This window comes from Carassius auratus, chromosome 27 (genome assembly GCF_003368295.1).
Source record: "Carassius auratus strain Wakin chromosome 27, ASM336829v1, whole genome shotgun sequence".
In the NCBI taxonomy this organism is placed as follows: Eukaryota; Metazoa; Chordata; class Actinopteri; order Cypriniformes; family Cyprinidae; genus Carassius; species Carassius auratus.
Window position 1 is genome coordinate 3,639,069 of NC_039269.1, and position 23,984 is coordinate 3,663,052.

General features: G+C 36.1%; 1 protein-coding gene across 2 annotated transcripts; it reads left to right on the top strand.

Moving 5' to 3' along the window:
- The first annotated feature begins 13,317 nt into the window (after positions 1 to 13,317).
- On the top strand, positions 13,318 to 23,692 carry LOC113045125 (T-cell leukemia homeobox protein 3). Of its 2 annotated transcripts, XM_026205306.1 has the most exons (5): positions 13,318 to 14,378; positions 20,110 to 20,347; positions 22,160 to 22,204; positions 22,332 to 22,512; positions 23,046 to 23,692. In XM_026205306.1, the coding sequence occupies exons 1-5, from the start codon at positions 13,910 to 13,912 to the stop codon at positions 23,055 to 23,057; spliced, it is 945 nt and encodes a 314-aa protein (XP_026061091.1). In that variant the 5' UTR covers positions 13,318 to 13,909; the 3' UTR covers positions 23,058 to 23,692. The 2 variants fall into 2 exon arrangements, with proteins under 2 accessions (XP_026061091.1, XP_026061092.1); XM_026205307.1 differs by lacking the exons at positions 22,160 to 22,204; positions 23,046 to 23,692 and having other exon boundaries at positions 22,332 to 23,039.
- The last annotated feature ends 292 nt before the right edge of the window (positions 23,693 to 23,984 follow it).

Sequence of the window (23,984 nt, forward strand, 5' to 3'; positions counted from 1 at the left end):
ACATTTGCGTTACATTTAAAAATGATCTTTCCCCAACACTGAGCAGAGATGGGCACAAATACATCAAAACGTGTTTTGTTACAAATGGCAAATACTTGCTCATACAAATGGCAAATATTTAATTTCAAGTACAAAGTACTGGTGCGAGAAATGTATTTAATTGAAATACAAGTGATTTGTCATTTAAAAATACAAACAATATTTGCGAGCAATCATTTGAAGTGCAAGAGACAGTGCCATTACATTTAGTAATACTGGAGTTAGATACACACATAAGAGAAAGAAAAGTGCATTCCCGTCTCTGAACAACTTATAAACAACATAATCTTTAACCTTAACACTATTCATCCAGATTTCTACAGATTTCTCCTTTATCAGCATGTCAAAAATGAAGCAGTCCTGCGAAACTATATTGTCAGACTGCTACTCAAGAGGATGCCTCAATCTATTTCACTGTCAACAGTAAATATTAACTTATGAAAAAGCGGATATTTAGCTGTTAAAGGCCTTGTGCAGTATTCAGAAACCCTTGTTATTAGTGACACTGGTGATGTGTGGCCAACAACTTATTGCTGATGCTTTTGCACACACTCCAGAGTCCTTCACATAAAAATTTGCCTGCAGGTATTATCTAATTTTTTAAGATTGGTTATATTCAAATTCTTTCTTAAAGCCTCTTAAAAAATTCCTTTTTTCCATAGAAACATGTAGCTAACAAGCTGACATCACTTTTTTTAAATGAAAGTGACATGTAGCCAAGTATGTTGTCCCATACTCAGAATTCTGCATTTAACCCAAGTGCACACACACAGCAGTGACTAGTGACACACACACACACACCTGGAGCAGTGGGCAGCCATTTTTTGCTGCGGGACCCAGGAGAGCAGTTGGGGGTTTTGTGCCTTGTTCAAGGCTCTCACCTCAGTTGTGGTTTTGAGGGTGGGAAAGAGCGCTGGTCATTCACTCCGTCCACCTACAATCCCTGCCGGTACCGAGACTCTAACCCACGACCTTTGGGTTACACAAAAAGCTGCTTGTCAGCTAGCAACCAAAGTTGTGGAGCAGAACCGTTTTTCCTTCTGTTCTGTAATAATATTCAGTGGACAATATCTGATAGAATATATTTTACATTTACCTTTACCTTTAGTCATTTAGCAGATGCTTTTATCCAAAGCGACTTACAAATGAGGACGATGGAAACAATCAAAATCAACAAAAGAGCAATGATATGTAAGTGCTATAACAAGTCTCAGTTAGCGTAAACGCAGAACACGTAGCAAGGGCTTTTAAATAACATAATAAATAAAAAGAAAACAAACAGAATAGAAAAAGAATAAAAAAGAACAGAGCAAGCTAGTGTTATTTTAGTACATAATTCCTTCATTTTTTGTTTTTAATTGGAAGATGGAACCATGAACAAATTAAAGGTATGGTCTTTCAAAAATGGAAACTCTGTCATTAATATCTCACCCTCATGTCGTTTCACACCGCAAGCCCTTTGTTCCTCTTCCAAACACAAATGAAGATATTTTTGATGAAATCCGAGAGCTTTCTGTCCCTCCACAAACAGCAATGCAAGTTTCACATTCAAAGCCCAGAACAGTTGGACATTTTTTAAAAAAATACTCCATGTGACTTCATGGGTTTAACCTTAATTTTATGAAGCGATGCAAGTGCTTTGTTTGCACAAAAAAATAAATTAATAAAAAAATTAAATTACGCCTTTGTTTATGAAAATGTTTATCTGCATTCACTTTCATCTAGCAACACACACATGTGTGTGTGTGTGTATATATATATATATATATATATATATATATATATATATATATATATATATATATATATATGTGAGTGTGTGTGTGTGTGTGTGCTTGGGTTACCAATTTTATATCTCACAATTGGAACATTTCACAAGGTTATTATTTCTCATTTTAAACTTACGCCCACAATGACCTTTTCAAAAAAGGGTAATCTGAGGCAGAAATGATGGGCTTCTATAATTTTGTTTTACAAATATGTTCATATTAGATAATTAAAAAAAATACTGCTCACATATATTTAATTTGTTGTGTGGCTTTGTATAAGCAAGAATGAACTTTGACCTTACAGTCCTTTATCACACCGAGGTAATTCGCTGTCCAAAGCGACTTCATCAGCAACATTACTGTGTAGCTTTGCATCAATGAACAACATGTCTTAAAATAGAAAAGAAAAATGCCAATGACAGACATAAGGCAAAAGTAAAACGGTTGCGATTCCCCTCCTTGAGCGTGTTTGGCTTTCAATAGATTCCATAGAATCGGTTCTTTCTGAGGCCTGCTGATCAGACCTGTTGATGGGCCGACATAGTCTGGCAGCTTCAGATCCATTTAATGAGTATTTGTGTGGTGAAGTGAAGCGTGGAGCAAAAGAGCTCAGACTCACCCTTTAACTGCTGTCAGTCTACCGCTGTGTCATCACTCATCAAAGTTTACGACAGCAGTACAGTTCTACAGGGTTCACCTGCAGTGAGAAACTTCTATTGACATGAGTAACCTGACTGATCGCTCTACACACACACACACACACACACATCTGTACATACATTCAAAAACTTGCAAACATAAACATATAATCTCACGCACATGAAATACAAACATAAAAAAAAAAAAAAATTCAGTTACAAGCAAACAAGCACATACTTGCACATGCCAAGAAAAGTTTTATAGCCTTCATGTGCTGCTGCTTAAAAAAAAGAAAAAAGAAAAAAAGAAAAACAATCTCTACACTGTACATCAAGATTTAATAAATTGTTTAAAGAAATAAAGAACCCTAGGAAGTAGAAAAGGTGTGTCGGTACTGAAGTCATCTTTGACTTTTCCCTCTTCCGAGCTGCAATCATTTCCTCGTTAGGCGTTAATGCATTCCTTTCCCCCGTCCCACCGCAGGGCTCAAGCTGAGTTTATTTTAACTCTCTTAATTAGAGAGGGGACAACATATTCTGTGCCAGACACTCCTACAGGGCAGCAAAGCAAGCCTAAACACAAATACTGTTCATTAGATTTGTCCTTTTGCTTCCACCACGACTCATTCTGCCACTGAAAGGGCGACCGGATCGATTTGGCGGTGTTTGTGAAGACATAATGAAGTCCTCAGACGGTGTGCTCTTATAGAGTTAAGCAGGGCAGAGGCCACTAGCAGACTAGCTGTTCCTCTCAGATTTATTAGACTCAGCCTGAAGGTCCTACCATGAACTGTAATAAATGATATCAAAGCGGCCGTATTTCTAGATAACCACATTATCAGATAAAACTTCACCTGGGGATCTCCAGGATAATATATATTATTGATCTGCGCACCTTTTTAATCAAACATACATGAAATGGACTGATCAAGAAGTCTGCTAATACGCCTTTAGGCCTGTTTTAAAATGGATTGCAAATGAACAGCAACGATAGCCTGCACATATGTGAAAAACGTCTTCTCAAATGACCCATCTTTTATCTGATGAAAATTAAAGCAGAGTTTTTAATATATAAACTACCACTCAAACATTTGGACACACTTGCTCATACTTCATTAGTATTTTTAATATTAAAGTCATCAAAACATTATAATACAAAAGCTGTCACTGGGGTGTTTCCTTTATAAAAAGGTACAACTGTGCCTTATTTACCCATAAATGGTGCATATTAGTAACTCAAAGGTACATTTCAGCACCTAAAATATATTAGTAACTACATGGTACATACTCTTACTTTTCGAAAAGTGCCGTGCCAGTGAAACCTTTTGTACCTTTTTCCTGAGAGCTATAAAATAACACAAATGGAAAGAATTACAGAGTGAACAAAACAAATGAAAAGCCTCTTTTTTGAGCTTCTTCCTTGTACAGATCACATCTCTGAGCATCACGCAGTGCATGCTGGGATTTAAAACACTATACTGAAGGAGAATGAAGGACACTTGTTGGTGCTTTATCTTCTCTTTACATTTAAACTAATCCATTAAAAATTGTAAAGAAATTCTTATGTCTGTAGAGATTTTCTTTGATGCTTTAACAGTTTTAAGCTTTTCAAGACCACGAGAAACATAAATCCCAAACATCTGAGAATTATATCACAGCCAGATAAATTAATAAAAGTGAAAGTGTTTTTATTCAGAAATTGCTAGTGAACTTCACTAATAATTACAAAGAAACGACAAGTAACAGACTGAATTAAACATAAATTTTAAGTAGAAAGACTGAAATAGTATTTTCTTGTAAAACACACTCCAATAACCTTTGTTTAACTAACAACTATTTTTAAATCGTTTTTTCAGTGTTAATTCCTCTTCTGATAAATTACTGTATGATTAATTATCCCAAACTATTACTGTATTACTGTTTTTAAATGAATGATATTAAAATGAATGTGTTGCATCAACATTATGCAACTCGGTACTGTATTTCATCACAGTATAACTTACACGCTTAAAATGCCGGTGGAATAAACATTCTTACACATGATTGAAAATGAAATGAACATGAAACTAAAGCGCATTCATTTACTTTAAATCCATTAAAATGGGGGGAATATGCTTGTGCTTGCAAGTTGAAAACTCTGCCTCTCTCTCTCATGATGCATGAGGGCTTATTTGCGCATGCTCATTATGATTAATAACCTGCATGCTGTGGATGCGCCATTGTCGTGAGAGAAAATGAAAAATGCAATTACTCGTTTGAGATGGCTGGGAGAACAGGACTCACTGAAGACAGACTGTAGCTATTGGAAACTATATGTAGGACCATCAGACAACAGGGCCAGATTACTAAAGTCCAGTCTAGACTTTACAAATAACCATAAAGTGGGAGTCTACAATAATGATGTCCATGTGGAACACTGTATATTGCATGTTGCATTAATTAATGAGTATAGTAATAAAAATAACAATGTGCATTACAAGCAGCCCCAGATAGTGTGACCTAATTATGTTAATGAGGATAATACAGGATTCTACTAAAATGGCCCATGAAAACATGATTAAAAGTGAGGTTATCAAAGCAAGGTCCTGCAAAATTGGGCCTTTCAGAATGCAGTTGAACTTGTTTCTTCATCAGAACAGATTTGGAGAAATGTAGCATTACATCACATGTTCACCAATGGATCCTCTGCAGTGAATGGGTGCCGTCAAAATGAGTTGAAACAACTGATAAAAACAAGTAATCCACACCACTCCAGTCCATCAATTGGTGTCTTTGAAATGAAAAGCTGTGTGAAAAAAAATGCATCAAGGTTTTTATTATTATTGATAATCATTATGGATTATGGATTAAAGTTCAAATCTCTAAATCATGGATTTGTTTATTACAAACATGCAGCTTTTTACTTCACAAGGCATAAATTGATGGACTGGAGTCACGATTACTTATGGATTATTGTGATGTTATGCTCAGCTGTTCTTTGTCACTCATTGTGACGGCACCCATTCACTGCAGAGGATCCATTGATGAGCAAGTGATGACGAAACATCAACAAAACCCGTCTACATCTGGGATGGCCCGAGGGTAAACACATTTTTAGCATATTTTCATTTGCGGTTGAACTAATACTTTAAGGTGTTAATTTTATTGCAAAACTAAGCAAATGCTTATATTTTGAGCAAATCTTTGTAATTGCACATAATGTCACAGCACTCCTATGATGATCAATTATAGTGAGTTGAACATTGTAAAGTCTTACCCAAATATATTGTGAAGAATCTTCACCTAGGTTTGGGCATAAATAAAAAAAATAAAAAAAAAATCACACGCATTAGCTTAACAAATCCTTATCCTAATAGAGACAAAGTGCAAATGATGATGTATTATTCTTCACCCCTATTTTACCCACAGATATATGCACTGCCTTCCCAATATTTCATGCAAATGCCTTGTAATTAAAGTCATTCGGTGCTGTCATAGGATGGGCTATAAGGCCAGTTTGATAGACACCTTATTGAGTTAATGCTGCTAGGACTCATTCCAGAAGCTGTAAATTGCAAGGCCATCAATCTCAGCTAGTGTTTTTCCTCACTTAAAGGGAGTCATCAATTAGGAGGCTGCTGTGGCCTGTGTCTTGGCCCAGATGCTGGGTCCTCCCATAATACAACAGGCCTGTCTGTGCTGAGACTGTGCAGGGATGGAGAAAGAGGGAGAGCAAGAAGAGGGGGGGCTGTATGATAGACAGCACTAAGCCTGAGGGTATGTCATTATTACCAAAACCCCTCTCTCCCTCTCTTTCTCTCTCTTCACTTCTGCTCCACAATGTATTTAGCCTATCTGTATTTTCTATCTCTTTCTTGAAAAAATTTATATATACATATATATTGTATTGTATTATGTTATATATTTGAAATGTAATCACTGAATGCGTCTCACACACACGCGCAATAAAAAACATAATTAAACTAATTACATCTGATTTATTAAGAACAATATAAATAATAAATCAAAGTTATAAATTATCAATAATAATAATAATAGTATTAATATGTGTGTGTTATACGTTTTACGACTGCCGTAAATATTTTTTGAGATGCTTAGCATTTCATTTGCACCAGTTTTAAATTTGATCTCGTGTGCCATTTGAACCGTAACAGAGACAGGCCTCTTGCAGTAGGAACAAAAGAAAGTGAACAAACTGTTATTGTTACATACATTCGAACATTTCCCGTCTGTTTTCATTACTCTGGCCCATGCCACCCCTCCCCCGGGTGACCGCCCCGCAGGTGGCAGGCAGAAGGTGCCTCTCCGCGCGGAGCCCGCGGGCATCAGCGCTGAGTCCGTGCCGGTGGCGGCTGGTGGACCAAATTAAATTACTGCTCGCGGTTTGTAAACAACACAAAGCCAATGATACGCTTAATTACCCGTTTGACACTTCAACGAGACGCGTGTAGAAACGCGATCAGAAGGAAAGACACAAAAGATGGATTACAAGATAATAATAGCTGAAGCAGATGCGTTTAAATTAAATATGTTTCATTGTTGTGCAACTCATCACAAAAAAAAAAAAACATATTTACATTTACAAACATCTATCTATCTATCTATCTATCTATCTATCTATCTATCTATCTATCTATCTATCTATCTATCTATCTATCTATCTATCTATCTATCTATCTCTTTCTTCCGTTTAGGTATAAATGTTCTTTCTTCTTTCAGAGAACCATCAAAATATGTTTTCTTATTTTATTTTATTTATCTTTTATTAATAAATAAACTTATTTCAAATCACTTAAACTTTGGTATTGTGTTCAATGAATTCCACAGCATAGACAAAACTTAACCCAATTAAAATTAATCAACAACCACTGTTGTGTCCATTAGCGTCAACATTTTCATAACGCTAAACGGGGGACTATCTTTATTCATTAAATATGCAATCAAGAATACATAAAACTTGATGAAAACTAATAACAGAATGCACGCTTTAAATATGCTGAAAACGAATTCATGTTTTTGCAAACAGATCACTCCATAAGACAGTTCAGAACTAATTTAATCAATAGAGCAAAATAAAAACACACAAAAACATATTTTACTTAGTCATGTTTTCTTTTGTTTACACGATCTGTACAAGACCAATACATTTACTGCCAGAAATGTCCTGCACTGCTGTGAGAAAATAAAAAATTATTACAAAAGTGAAAAAGAAGTTCATCCTTTTTTTATTTAAAAACACTCGCAAATGTATCTCGCCTAAAGTTGTTATAATTTATCGAAAACAACGAAAAGCTTGATTTGGCCTAAGTGGATAAAAAAAAGAAAATGTAGGCTTGGCTATTCGAAATACAGCATAATAATAATAATAATAATAATAATAATAATAATAATAATAATAATAATTACAAATAGGCCTAAATAAATGAAAAGACAGCAGTAATAAATTTCCGTTTTAATATATTTATCTTCTCTCATTAAATCGACAGTAATAATAGCCTAATAATAATAATAATAATACCAGAAAAAAAAAGACAAAAAGAGAAAACTACAGCTCGAAATATACTGGCTACATCCAAAAACGAAACAAAATTATCCTTTCTCTCTTTCCCCCCAAAGCCCTTTGCGCAAAATTCATATCGACAAAGCGAATAAAACAATTCATTATTCCAACACTTTATCTGTTTCAGGTCACACAAGACCTTGCGATGTTATCCTGTCTCCCCTGCCCTCACACTTCTCATTTAGTCCACATTACCAGATGACGTATCGGAGATCCCGGGGCGCTCCTGAGCGCTTTTGGCGGTCCGTCCAGTTGAAGCTGATCGTCTGATCGGGCAAGGAGGCGCCAGGTTCTCCCGGGGGAGAGAGCAAGTCAAGGACTGCAGCTCGAGATGCAGAATAACGTAATTCAATCTGCTCTGAATTCAACCTAATTACAGCAGAAAGCACAACAGTCATGGAGGGATGGAGAATGGTGCAATGGATGCGAATCCCCACTTTGAGAGGCACATCGGCGATCACATACACGCAAACACACTCACGGGCGCACACACATGCATTTGAGGGGCACAAGGCCAAGATGCACACGAGGAAATGCTGGAGGTAAAAGGATGTACTGACACTAAGAGGCGCTGGGATCAGAGCTGTTTTGCCTTTTCTCTGTTAAAAACACCAGCTCAAGACCAGGCTGAAGTCTCAACCATTTCCAGCTTGCAACATAATTAGATTAAGAACATTACATTTAATAAAAAGAAATCGAATAATAATAATGATAATAATAATAATAATAATAATAATAATAATAATAATAATAATAATAATAATAATAATAATAATAATAATGTTGATAATAATAATAATAATACTACATTTCCAATTTCTAAATTATATTATAATAAATTATAAATACAATCAAACATAAATTAGATTTATTAATAACACAAATAATAATTATTCTTATTATTTTAATATAGGCCTAACAATAAGGCAAATAGCATTATTTTTATAATTCAAATTATTATACAATTTTAATTGTTTCATAATATAAAATATTTTGACTAATATAATATTATTTATTAATAATAGTCATAATAACACAACCAATAATAACACTTAATAATATAATATATAACAAATATAATGTATAATAATTATAAATACAAATTACTTATAAAATACCATTCATAATAATAATAATAACTTTTTTATAATATAATTTATATTCAAGATAAATTACATGTTTATGCCTATATGTGGCTTGTTCCGCACTTGCAGCGTTTATTAAAATTGTAAAAACAAAATAACAGTAGTGTAAAAGATCGTCTTGCATCTGAAGTGAAAACAGATGCATTACAACCCTTATAATCTATAGATGGATGCAGCTGTAATGGGTGGGATTTTCATTTCAAACCCACGTGCCGGGTTCATATTGAACACGGCCGGCAGGTGTTCAGGCAATAGCTACATTTAAATGGACGTTTGGCACGTTGTTTTTGTTTGATTATTTCTCTTAAAAAAAAAAAAAAAAAAACTTAGACTGACAGTTCGTGCAAGTAACCGGCAAAAACGTGGCAGAGAGTTGCTACTTTGCTACTGATTATCTCATTCTTTATGTAGTGTTGTAATCGCCATTTGTCATGAGCTGTGCTGCTTGGTATCGCCTTCCAATCCCTGTGGCACCATATTGAGCAAACACTATCGCAGTTGTTTGCAAATCTCCGCATTGAAACAGGTTACACCCGGGAGGGCGGCAGGTCACCGAATCTGTTGAAAGGCGAACTGTGACAAATTCTTTTTGTCTTCGCTTTGTCTTTCTACTTTATTATCAGCCCCGCCTGGAGATTCCGATTCATCAATGACCCTGCATACAGTCTTGCCAAGACATCGCCTGCGGGCAACCAGCTAAGGGCTTATGGGCTTTCAACCCGAAGACCACGGTTTAGGCCGGAATAGGCACTAACTAAATTAAGTAAAATAATAATAATAATAATAATAATAATAATAATAATAATACAAATAAAATAAGTGGTTAGTTTTAGATACAGGCGTTAATCAAACATCATTGCAGTGTGGCAGGCTATCTGCAAAAGTTAGATGACATGTTAGCCAGAGTGTGCAAAATATCCTAGCTCAAACCGCCTTTGTGTGCAGAGTTAAGTTAACTGGCAATCGCAGCTACATATCAATAGTTAACCTGCTACACAATTAGCTTAGTTTTTATTTCAAAATCACAATATAAGAAATTAAATAAGTTAACAACATAAACTCACTGAAGAGTGATTCTTAGAAGTTCGCTTTCACAACATCCCGGCATGCATTTCAGATTTTCTCATCTGAAAATATGATTTCAGTCTTGATTCTACATTGAAATGTTTTAACAGGACTTTAAATAATGGATTTAACACTCCATTGCCCTTAATGAAATGAAACAAGAGTTGGGTAGGCGCGGTTTGTCAGCTTCAATCATTTGAGCGCTGCTTAGTCTTAAAAATAATTAGCCTGCAACTTAAACCAATTAGTAACCATTAGGTTATATTTTGCCTCCGTGCGAAAATGTAATTTTATTTAACGTTCACTGCTGACGAAAACAACTCGAGAACGCGGGGTAGCTACCGTTTGCTTCTGGAATTTAATTCAACTCAATAACAGCAAGAGGGAAACGCAATTAAAATATTTTCAGCACAGTTCATTTAGTCCGATAATAGTTGTGGTTAAAATAAAGCAATCTTAGGGAAAATAACTTCCAGAGGAATATGAATGTGCAAGAAATTAGATCTAAAATTGCATATGTGTCTATAAGAACACAAAATGGCATAAGGACGAAATCCTGGAAATGAAACCAGGGAATAATAGTTAATTCTGACTGTTAATTATGATTGAGTTCGTTTTTAATTCCGTAACTGTCTCGTGATGAAGGGTCTGATCATTATGACCTCCGATGGGCCTTTAAAAGCGCGCTGCACGTGAATGCTTCTGTCTGAGCACCACCATCATCACTGTCAAGGCAACGAAATCCAATCATCATTTCTGAAAAGCGTCTTCAGTCAAAGATAAGAAATACAATGCAAGCCTATATGATCAGCTTTTTTCCATGTTGGAGAAAATCAACCAATTTTGATAGGCCTAGACTACAGCCTGCTGTAATATGTTGCTGTTGCACAACATGACCTTGTGCAGTTAAAAAGCCACGACTCCGGCTTGCTTTATTCGATATCACTGAGAACCAACAACATGTTTTCATGCTATTGAGACGCACACACGAGCGCTTATTATTGACACAGCTTTGTATTCAGAAAATTGATTTTTATGCTTCCCTCTAGCCACTTTGTGCTGAGGAGAAATATTTTTATTCGTGCGAAAGCTGAAATAAGTACGTAATAAAACGATGATATATTAAATTCGTTTTCCTTGCTTTCGGGTTTTATTATGAGCCATTTTTCATTTTTATTGAATTGAACGCGGAGAATCTTCCACTGTAGCTTCGGGCGAAAAAAGGTTAAATTATTTGCGCCAATCACACTGTGATCTGCTTCTGCATCACTGAAGGCAACTGACGCTTCTCTGGCTTCACCCTTTATTTTACGCACCCAAAGGCTAGTGCACTTCAATGAAATTCAGTTTCATTTGATTAAGCAAACGCATTGCCATGTGTAGAGCTGCATGTTTCCGTACCCCTGACAGAACCTGAAGAGCTTTTTTTTCTGAATTGATGTAAACATTTTGGCCTTTATTTCATGGGATAATTAACAGCATCAACCCTCTGGATTACAAGTCATTTTGATGTTAGCTTTCACAACAGGAAAGAATTGAAGCCTGCTTTTATTATTACAACCCAATGCCATTACCATTGCCGCTCAAATTCCATGTTTACTTGTCAATTCACCTGGGTGAATATAAGAAAGTTAATTTTTAGGTCAGCTGTCTCCACAACATATTCAATAAAAGTGTGGATGTAATGACTAAAAAATAAGTACAATTAATTACTGAGTAAAATTAATTGAGTACAAAAAGTGGGGTAAGCATCAAGTAAATCAAAATAAATTAAAACATAAATGTAATAAACTGCATAAAATTAATATATATATATATATATATATATATATATATATATATATATATATATATATATATATATATATATATATATATATATTCAATATAAAATAGAAATATTAAATAAATAAGATTATCAAAACGTTTTCTTAGTCAATATGAATTTTCATAAAAAGGTCCAAAAGTGATATTGCATGTGATCAGACTGACCTTGACTCATAACAGAGTCATAACAGTTGTCTTTCTTGTCACATGACAACAAAATGGCTTCCTGCAAGTTGTTTACACCACAGTGATTTTGATTTGGTAATAAAAATGTTTTTATTTTTTCTTCTTCTCCAAATAATTAATGTTTTTAAAACACGAAAAAGGCTTCACTGCTTATTCTTCAAAAAAAAAAAAAAAAAAAAAAAAGATTATTCCAAATTACTTATGTCATCATGTTTTAATAATTTTATTACATTGCTATTTTTTTTAGGAGCATGAAACATTTTATATTTCAACGTGAGCTACAACAAAACAGCTCTGGTGAAAAACAGAAGCGGGTTCTTTAAGAGAGGGGTGCGGGCGCGAGGCATTAGCTGTGTCCAAATTCAGGGTCTGCATCCTCCTTAGGATCCTTCCTACCCGGTTGAAGGAGGATGGGTCCTCCGACGACCGCATAAACCGGAAGTCGGTGTTTGTGAATTTGGACAGCCTACCCTTCTTTCAGTTCCCTCCCTTAACCGTTGCTCATATCCTGTCGCCTAGCAACCGTGACAGCGCCAAGCAAGAAGCGGGTGAAGAGCTCATCGTTCTCTCCCCGGAGCTTTATAAACACTTCTGTCTGCTCTTTCGTCCTTAGAAGCGTTAAAACAGCTTCAATCACTAACAAATAAGCTGTGTGTAAGGGGAAATTCACACAGGCAGTAAGGAAGAAGCTAGTTTACGAAAGTAAACGTTTTTTTTTTACATATACACGTACACATGTAAAAAAAAAAAATGCTTAATGCTAAAACAAAATGCCTAACTAGAAAACCACTGAAAATATATCTTTTTGAAAAGCCAGTTTTTAAAAAACATCGAAAATAATACTCCTCCCCCACTCCGCTACCGCTCGTTTCGTCCTGCCGAAAAGAATTATGGGATAGGTAGGACGCGAAAGGATCCATCACACCCATCCTTCGAATTCGGGGAAAAGGAGGACGCATTTGTGGGCCGCATTTGAAGGATCCTACGAATTTGGACAGCCTTCGTCGCGGCGCTGTGACGTAACATCCTTCAAATGCGCCCTCCGAAGGATGTAGACCCTGAATTTGGACACAGCCTCTACAGAAGTGCGCAAGAGCCAATGGAGAGGCGCGTGACATAGTTTGGGCAGAAGGGGTTTGCCTCACCTGCTCGAAATCACTTCAAGAGGAGCGTGAACAGGACATTTTCAGCTCACGACAATTAATATGCACGTATCGGACAGTTAACACTTCACTTCAAATAACAATAATGAGCTCAGGTCCGGGCCGTGCGCCTTTCTGAGGTAGTACAGCACCACTCCAGAAACGCGTCACTTTTGTTTGCTACAACTTGGCAACTCATCACTTCGGGATTTAACAGTGAGCACGGACCCCTTTCTACTGCCGAGCTGCTTTTTTAGGCATCATCATGGAACTGAAAAGGAGCCAGACGCAATGCAAGAAAGTGTTGGATAACGCTGAATTAATCGTGAAGATGTCAATGTGATTTCTGTTCTTCGCTGTTTTCGTGCATTAAATGGCACCTATATAAAATTGCATGGGCTCTGAGCAATTCAAGGAAGAATATTTTTTATTTTTATTTTTTTTAATCAGTTCTGTTCATTTGGGAATAATTTGTGTTGCATTGAAGTTTTAGGAATTAAAAATCGTAACCTTCCAAGCTGTGCGTAACAGAAAGACGATGGAACACACGGGGATCGAAGAGGTGAACCAGACCCACCAGCAGCACGAACCCATCAGCTTTGGAATAGATCAGATTCTCAATGGCTCCGACCAGCCGAGTAGCTGCATGCTGCCGAGCCGAACCGGCGACCCGGACTACGCGCTCGCGCCGAACGTCTACGCGAACGGCTACAACAGCGTGTACAATCCGGCCTGTTCGATGGCGGCGGGACTGGCAGGTTCCTACAACGTAAACATGAACATGAATGTGAGCATGAATATGAACCTTAATGTGAACTCAGGGAACGCAGGTGGTGTCATCCGCGTCCCGGCCCACAGACCCATGCCATCCGCGCCTCACCCGCCGACTACTGCCCATCCACCGGGCATACCCTCCGTGCACACGGTACCCAGCATGGGCAGCCCCGCCAGTTTCACGTTCCCCTGGATGGAGAGCAGCAGAAGATTTGCGAAAGATCGACTGACCGGTAAGACTTAAAAATATTTACAGCCCTGCCAAAAGAAAGGCTGCCCCAGTTTGCTTATGTTAGAAAAAAAGGGTATAATTTTGTCCAACATCAACGAAGACTGACTTTTAAGGGCAACGCTAACAATAAGAAAATTGTCTCATCAGCTCAGAACATATATATATATATATTTAAATAGCTGATAAATTTCAGCAGATTTCGAAAGCGATTTTCTATAAATTAAAGCGATAACTGCATTAAAAATGCAGATGATGCAATACATTTCGCCAAACAAAATTACAAAAAAAAAACAAAAAAAAACAATAAATAATAAAATAAAATAAAAAAATAAACTGCTACTGGTATTTTTGTATTGAAATTACTTAGCCTATTTATACTGTTATTTTTTAAATACAAAAGTAAGTCTCAAGAGTGTTCTTAAATCTTCAGGCCCCTATTTCTACTTAAATATTTTTGACTCGCTGCCGTTTATGGCCTAAATATCATTTGAATCTACTGCGCACCTTTAGATTTACATTTATTAATTTAGCTTATATATATTATTATTTATTCATTTAGCTTATATATATATATATATATATATATATATATATATATATATATATATATATATATATATATATATATATACACTTTACAAATAAGAAATACATCAAGCTATTAATTTTACTACTAAAATGTAATATCCAAGTTTAAATACAGTAATATATAATGGAATATAATAACTCTGTATTTTTTATTATTATTTTATGATACCTTTTGTTTTTAGAACCACATGGATTTTACTCTAAAATATTTTTGCTTTGTTTTGTTTTAGAGGATTATTTTTTAGTGCCAATATTAGGTGTTTATATTTAAATTTCACTCTTTTTCTCTGTTAAAACAACAACAACAACAACAACTACAACAACACAAATCTGATATCTAACATCTCTGCACAGTGAATTAATATCGGAAACCCTTTAAACAGTCAACTAGCTTTACTCTTCGACACATCTGAAAATTGAGGAGTAACACTAGACACTCTTTAAACCAGCACAATAATTCATTTTTATTTGAGAGAGACGACGATCATGCGCACAGGAGACCCAGCATCATGATCTCGGCCCGTGGATATTATACACGTGTGCTACTCATAAAAACACAGTGGCTTTCAAAATCATAATTTCGTGTGGAATGGTTTTATATGACCCCAAGTCACGTCTATATTCTTGAGCCACTGTCTTTCTGAACCTTTAAGACAAATGAATCATGATACAGTGTTTGCATGGAGCTAAATGTTGCCACAACCAGCATTGATGCGTAATGGCATGTTGACAAATCGTTTTAATCTATACGCAAACGTAATACCAATAGAGATCGAACAGAGGACGATTTTTGGATTTTGGGACAAAAACAAAACAAATCAACAACCTGTGCATGGTTACAGGAAAAAAAAAAAATGAAAATTATAGGGTATGTTTATTATTATAGCAATGCTCTTATATACAAATTTTCATATATTTTAATTTATATTTTAATAAAAGATATATATGCCAAGATATAATAAGAAAATATATGTATCACCTTATTTGTGTCTCGTCATTTGGTCAGTTCGCGTCTTCAAATGACGTCACTCACAGTGAGATGAAAATTAAGAAGAATATAGATTTCTGCGCATTAAATATTCAGAAATCCGCTATATTCTCATTAATTATTCAAATGTGAAAATGATATGTCAACTGCAAAAGCTCTTTTGTAAATATGCTTATCAATTTTACTCATAGTCACTTTGGGCCACTCATTTATAATATTTTATCTCTTCCGTGCCTTTGAATTGCGCCGAAATGAAATATGGATGTTTAACACTGCACATTGAAGTATATATAAACATAACAAAATAGAAAAAAAATAATAATAAGCATATACATAGATCTATAAGCATATTAAAGAAAATCTGCATTTGCATAACAAAAAGATAATAATACAGTCATTAAATTTTCAATTCAGTTACAATTAATTTGGTGCCTTTTTCCCAGCTTAATCCAAAGGAACCAGAGCCACTTAGATTAGTCATAATGCACAAGTCGAGATGCCTGTCTGAAATAGGTTTATATTTTTCCGACCTTTTTCTCCGTCAGCTTGAATGGCATGTCTGCATTTCACCACAAGTGTCACGGCGCGTACAGGTGCACGCATAGGCCTGAGACTCGATATGCACTGCAGGCCGGACATTTCATGCCGGTCTGGGAGGCGATGAAAGGCTATACCACATGTTTTTTTGTTAATTGACTCCTTGGCAGTTTGCAAGTTTAAAAAAATCCAGAAATGCATAAACAGATCAGTAGCTCTCCACTCAATAAACACGGGTGCTCTGGTGATGGTAACGGCCTTTACGCACGGCTTTTCGGTTCCTGGTGACAACTGCTATGTGCAACTAGCTATATATAACTGTGGAAATAAAATGCATGCTCTTACGGAGCAGCATTTTCAAATACACACAATACCAGAATCTGCATTGACACGAGAAAAACTCACGTGTCTTATAATTCAAACGCTCTGTATTTGTTTCCGCGCGTGCTCTGAAAAGACTCAGTCACATAACAGTATATTCATCAGTAGGTACATTTATTTGTATTACCGCTGCTGGAGAGGGCTGTTGGGTCCAGCTGCATCACAACAAGGGGCAGGTGATGGTCGTAATCTGATAGCACTGGCCTTGGAGAAACTGGAAAATGAAATTGCATGTGGATGCCCCTCTATCTGAAATGACAATAATGATCTTTCCCACCCATAAATACAAATGATTATGAAACTGAGACGAGGCCGTGTAGCCATGGTGACAGTGTCTGAAGGGAAGACGAGGCTCTCGAGCGGTCGGTTTATGGCATTTCCTGACAATTATTTTATTCTATTCGATATTTCAATTCCCAGCATGAGTGGAAATTTAAAGGCACATTTTGTTTTGCCTCAAATAGCGACAAATGCCCATGTTACATTTCAATATCGCGCTTTGAAACCATTACATGTATATTTATTAGATTTCAACAAAGGTAATATGCGCAATGGGAAAGGCAGGCGCTGTCGCATGAAGGTGATATCACGTATAACTGATTTTATTACTGGTCGCATATTCTCTAAGGCAAGCTTTGATTTTTTGATGTGCTCACCATAAATTTTATTACCCAGACTTATCATTTAGAATTCCCTCTGCTGTCGAGACTGAATACGGGGATTGTTTTTGTTTCCATTTGACCCACATATGTATTCTGCGGAGGAGTGTTTCTGGGAAATTTGTTATTAGGTTTGTTCTCCAATCGGCACACCTGACATAGCCTATAGAAGAAGGGGAAAGGAGAAAAAAAATGTATAAGCTGTGACCATCGAAAACAAACATCCTGAGTGTATCATATTATATATATATATATATATATATATATATATATATATATATATATATATATATATATATATATATATATATATAATAAAAATAACTGAACTAATTTAGCTTTATAATTTTGATGTCAAACGTTCTAGATTCATTACCGGTGTGTTTAATTGATGATGACACGTGCCGCCTGTCACTCAAGATCATAGCTTTAATTAAAAGCAATAAAATCTAATTACGCAAAGGAATGAAGAGTCTATGCGCTTGATCCAATCAGAAGCCTTTTTACTGGCTTGTCTAATAAAATATGACAAATAAACTAACAAACTAAACATTAGGAGTGTTTTAATCAAAATAAAATAACTAAATAAATACAATCATGACACCTTGTTTTATTATTATCATTATCATTATTTTTATTTATTTATGTATTATTATTATTATTGTTTCAGTTACACCGATAAAATTAGCATCTCTGAGGTTGACCAAAACAGATTCAATGTAAGACTGGCCTCATATCAGACCTTGAGGAGTCCTAGCGTGAATAGTGTGAACTGCTGAGAAGTTCTTCTGAGAGCAAACGATGAATCTTGAATTACACAGAACGTGAATGAATGTAGTTGAGTACAGACATTTACAGATCTCTAACATGGTATTATCTGAACTCCAACCTGCCAAACAGAAAACTGGCTCTCGGTCTTCACACATGGCCAGCCAACCTGGCAAGACCCAAGTTCAGAATAAAACACCTCTGGCCGAAGGTCACTCCCTTGGTTTACTCAGTTAAAAACAGATTTTTGCACAGTGAACTGTTGAGTTATTTTGTTATTCTGGTCCAATTTTATTTTTTCAATTTATCATGACCAAACTATTTAAGTTATTTTGTATTCTATATAAATTATGCAATGTGATATTTTGGTAACAGTTTTACTTTGTTTTTTATTTGATTTTTTTTTTTTTTTTTTTGCACAAAACTTTAATACACAACACTACACAGATATAGTCATCAGATGTTCATATTGTTCGATATGAATTTTGGCTTCTGCTGAATCATACAAACACATTTTTCCTATGGTGCATGGGAGGCCAAAATTATTTAAAAAAATGTAAGTGTATTTATTTTGTTATTTATAGTTTTGCATAACATATTACACACAAATCATATGCTATTAATAATTATGACTATATGTGAACATATGGCTGACACATATGAGTTTTTCCAATGGATGATACTTATGTTACATTTGGTCCTCTTAATCTTGAATTTATACATCCTTATCATATTCACCAAATGGTGAGGATAGTTTGCCACAAACTGCTAATGTGGCATCGTTATTCAGATGCTGTTTGAAGGTTGCTTTCAGGTGCATAAACACTGTCCTAGCTAAAAACAGTTGGACAACAAATACATTTAGAGGCCTCAGGATATATACACACACACACACACACACACACGCACACATATGTATATACATTTCTATTAAGTGATATATTGGCATATTGTCAAATTGGGCTTGCATCTAGGAAAGGTGCCAACGTGTTTACATCGGTTATTCACAGCTGCTTCTACTAACATTAGTAGGGGAAAAAACATGAAGGAGGGGAAAGGTGAAAGAAGCTAAAATAATGCTTACAAAGAATTCTAAATGCAACAATCAATACCTCTGTTGTAAAACCATGAATAATGAATAAACAATACAGAAGGACTGAATGAGGGATGAGCCTGAGTTCACTGCTGTGAGCACTATGTGTGATATAAACCTGGAATACAATTCATCCATGCATAGACTGAAGTTAAAAGTGATTGACATCACGACCCCAAATTTACACTTAAAAAAGACCCTCAAGAACAAAACTTGTGTTCAGCTGAGGTAACTATAGCAACAGTACATTAAACAAACTATGTTGCGTTCAGGAAAACTGATCACAGATATAAATCACGTTAAACATCAGTGCATGGTTTAAAATGTAGCCTTAAGGTTCTAAGTGCAACTCAAAATAACGTGTCATCAGTATCATTTATTGTGATGTTTGTTTTTATCTATCAATCTAATTAAATACATATTTCAGAATAGACTCAGAAAGACCACTACATCAACAGTGATGCTTCTGGTGGTTGTTTGTTTCTGCCCTACTGACCATGAATTTACTTCCACTGTTATGATGGTATAGTCTAGGCTACCTGATGCCATAAAGATTACTAAAAAATACATTGAATTCGAAAAACTTGTAAAAATGTTCACTATTTTAATCAAATTGGAAGACCTTCCAAAATATGTTGTTTTGTGAATATTATTCTTTTCAGTGATATTGAATGCAAATATTTTTCACTTATACTCACTCCTAAATCTTGTTTTTCAGCTGCTCTTTCACCGTTCTCCGTGACACGACGGATCGGCCATCCGTACCAGAACCGAACTCCACCGAAACGGAAAAAGCCCCGCACGTCGTTCAGCCGCGTGCAGATCTGTGAGCTGGAGAAACGCTTCCACCGGCAGAAGTATCTGGCGTCCGCGGAGCGCGCAACTCTCGCCAAGGCCCTGAAGATGACAGACGCTCAGGTCAAAACCTGGTTTCAAAACAGAAGAACGAAATGGAGGTGAATGTGAATCCAAGGCTTTCAGATCATTTTTTTTGTTGGCTAAACCTGATTAGATATAAATCCCAATAGCAACTAATTTAGTCAGAACTGAGTTTCAGTGAAGAGGTCATTTGGGGCCTAGTGGAAAAAATACTATTGTAAATTTGCAGAGGCTTGCTTTTTTATTTGTTTATTTATTTTAAATTGAACACCAATTGCCTTGACCCAGCAGAAACGTCCAAGCTCTTAAAAGGCTCTGTGGAAACTTGCTGTCCATGCAGTACTGAAGTTATACTTCTGAATAATTGAGAGCATGTCCATCCTTTCCCCATAATCTACTCAACCTTTTGCTGTTGGCTTTTTTGGAGCAAATAAGTGCCCGATCTAATTAAGAGCTGGCTTACTTACCTTTGGTTTTACCAACAGGCTGCAATATGCAGAGGAGAGAGCTGGCTGAAGGGGATTTATTTATAATGAAGCTGAGTCATGGCCTTTAACAAATAAAAATGTATTATGGTTGCTTTAGTATGCCTGCTCATCAATATTCATGGGGCTCAACTTAATTCAGCAATTATCTGTATCTGCTGAAAGCTGCTGGGAAACATTCACTAGCGCGGTCACTTTTAGAAATTCTGGTAAATCTTACCTCACAACAGGATACCAATCAAACCTGAATATCAACAGCAACACAGAGAACAGTTTATTTCAAAATGAACCGACATGTCGTGAATGCATGGAATCACACAGCCTAATGACTTCATCTTTCATGACAAAATCTGTCCACCATGAGGGTCTAAATGGTTGCTCCATACCTACCGCCCGGCGTCCAGCACACGTAACAGCTAAATGCATCACTGTAATGTGATTGCACTCGGCTCATTTGATCACAGGCTTGTTATCCATATGATTCACACACAGATACATCCTTCATTCTCAGTGTCTCTAGACTAGCTGAATATTATACATCGAAACAAAACTGGAAAACCTGGAGTGAAATGCAGCACACATTTGTTTCTAGCTTTTGCTCATTTTTTCCCCATGCTGTTAGTGATCACACCTTTTATAATTGTTTAAGATTTAAAAAATAAATAATAATAGAGCATTATAAGTAAATGGCAATTCTATAATTTATGTCAGAAAAAAAAACCTCAGTATATATTTGGATTTCAATTGCCCTAATCTAAATTTTTTTTTTTTTTTTTTTGCTATTTCAGCTATTTTGAACCTTAAAATCCTTTGTTGGTGCAAAAAATTAAAACAATAAAAAACAATTAATTAACATTGCCTGAAGAAACCATTTCAATTTGCTTGTTTGTTGATGCTCCCTCTGTGTTTCGAAATCATGCTTCCTTCATGTGCCTTTCAACATTTTGTTCATTCACATTAAATACATTTTGGTGACAGTTGACCCAAAAATTACAATTCTGTCATCATTTATTCACCCTCATGTCATTCCAAAACATATGACTTTCTGTCTTCATAGATTTTTTTCCCCCCACACAGTCAATCAGTGACACATGCCATGAAGTTAATGATGGTAAAATAAAAATAAAAATTGAATGAACTATCCTTGTAAGTTAATGCAGTTGGTAGAAAGATTAATCATTTTTGATCTATCAAAGTACATATTAGATCCCCCGACCATTAAAATAGCATTTAATAATTGTTTTGTCATGTACTGTTATATAATAATACTCAAATCTTTACGCTGACAGCTCCAATAGGCTCCTCATGTGTACATTCAAGGCATTATTAAATGTACAGAACCATTAACATTCATGTGTTCCATTCAAAATGACTTCAGTCATAACATTGTTATTTTTCACAAAGGCATGGCATCTCTTTTGTGTACGTGGAAAGCTCAGATCTCTCAAGGTAATTAAAACCAGCCTAGGACCTGCACCAGATAAACATGTTAGTTGACATAATCTGCTTTTGTATTTGAAAAGGGTCTCAGTCACTGCACATCATGTTGACTTCAATCATGCGTCTCTGATGACAGGAGGCAGACCGCTGAGGAGAGAGAGGCTGAGCGACAGCAAGCCAACCGTCTGATGCTGCAGCTACAACAGGAGGCCTTTCAGAAGACCCTGAGTCAGCCGCTCCAACAAGACCCTCTCTGCCTACACAACTCCTCGCTTTACGCCCTGCAGAACTTACAGCCTTGGGCGGAAGAAAACAAGGTGACGTCCGTCACCTCAGTCGCATCTGTGGTCTGACCCACAACTCGCATGTGTGCTAGTTAATTGAGAAAGGATTTTATAGGATGCCAATTAGAAGTTAATTTAGGCGGATCTCTGACATTCTCACTTGGACTCACTTCACGAGCATCTGTATGAAGCCATATGGTGTTTTTTTTGGGGGGGGGGGGGGGTGAGATGGTAGAAGAGATCTAGCTTTGCAAAAACAATTTCCACTCATACATGGAAAGATTCTATTCAATTCTGATATCTTTTTGAACAGGATCAGCTTTGAGCCTGTGATTAAAACCATTAGGAAACAGATTAAACCCAACTGTAGTTTTGTGTATATGTTTGTCTTTTTCAGAAACATGCATATTTAAGTCTTGGCATTGAACAAAAACCCTAATGTATTCCCATTTAAAGTGGGAATCACAACAAACACACGCACACCAAGTTCACATTTTCATTGCCACCTAAATCTGCCTGGTCATTTGCTCGTCCCTTACGCTACATTCTCGTTCCTCTTTCTTCAGCTACCCATCTAAGAGAGGGAGGGGCTTTGTCCTTTCCAACCCCAAACTGCAAAGCTGTCTGATGAATTTCACCCATCAAGACTGCTGTTCGTCTACGTGCCATTTGGCATCAAGGAGACTGACTCAACCCCAGACTCGTTCACTCTTGTTCTTTTTGTGTTCTGTTTTTTTGGGGGGGGACTTTGTAAGATGTGTTTGTGATGCATGTTCTCTACATTTCCTGTATGAAGAGATGAACTAAAAACTGTTCGTTCGGTCAAGCTGGAGTCCTTCCTAAAATGCACTTTGGAAGCAATTACGAAGGTGCTTTTTCTTGATTCTTCATGGCGTGAAATTTAAAGGTGTTTTATATTAAAAATAATTGTGACTTCTAAAAGTTTGGTTTCATCCTTCGTAAAAAGAATTTGGAATAATATTAAAGGCGAAATATGCCATTTTTGCACACAAGAAAAATCCTACACTCTCAAAAATAAAAGTTCTTTATTTGCATTGGTGGATTCATGAAGAACCTTTAACTTACATGAAATCTTTCCATCGTACAAAATGGTTCTCTATAGTGCAAAACAGTTCTTTAGATGGTTTGTTTTAAGGATTGTTCACCGAAAGGATTTTTGTGGAACCAAAAATTCAGTCTTGTTTGGCATTACTTTGTAAACTCCCTGATGCTAATACAGAACAATGTTTTTATAGTGTCACCACCATTTTTTTTCTTGAGGAAATCAAACAACAAATGGCTTATATTAACAATGATAAAATACATGCCACTTTAACCCAAATCATCATTCATTGTCAACTTGTAAAAACCTGCTGGTGAGTACATGTGAGTACAGTTTGTATACAAAAACAGAGTCCTTGACAAGGATTTTGAAAGCATTCATCACCCATGTCCACCCAGACACCGTAAGGGCGTAAACAACTGATGGGATCTCTGTGAGCCAA

What these genes read in the sequence shown, in the direction of transcription:
- LOC113045125 (XM_026205306.1), top strand. Translation starts at nt 13,910, where the DNA reads ATGGAACACACGGGGATCGAAGAGGTGAACCAGACCCACCAGCAGCAC. An exon ending in AACAGAAGAACGAAATGGAG is followed by an intron (nt 20,348 to 22,159) that starts GTGAATGTGAAT and finishes TTTTTCACAAAG; the next exon opens with GCATGGCATCTCTTTTGTGT. An exon ending in GAAAGCTCAGATCTCTCAAG is followed by an intron (nt 22,205 to 22,331) that starts GTAATTAAAACC and finishes CTCTGATGACAG; the next exon opens with GAGGCAGACCGCTGAGGAGA.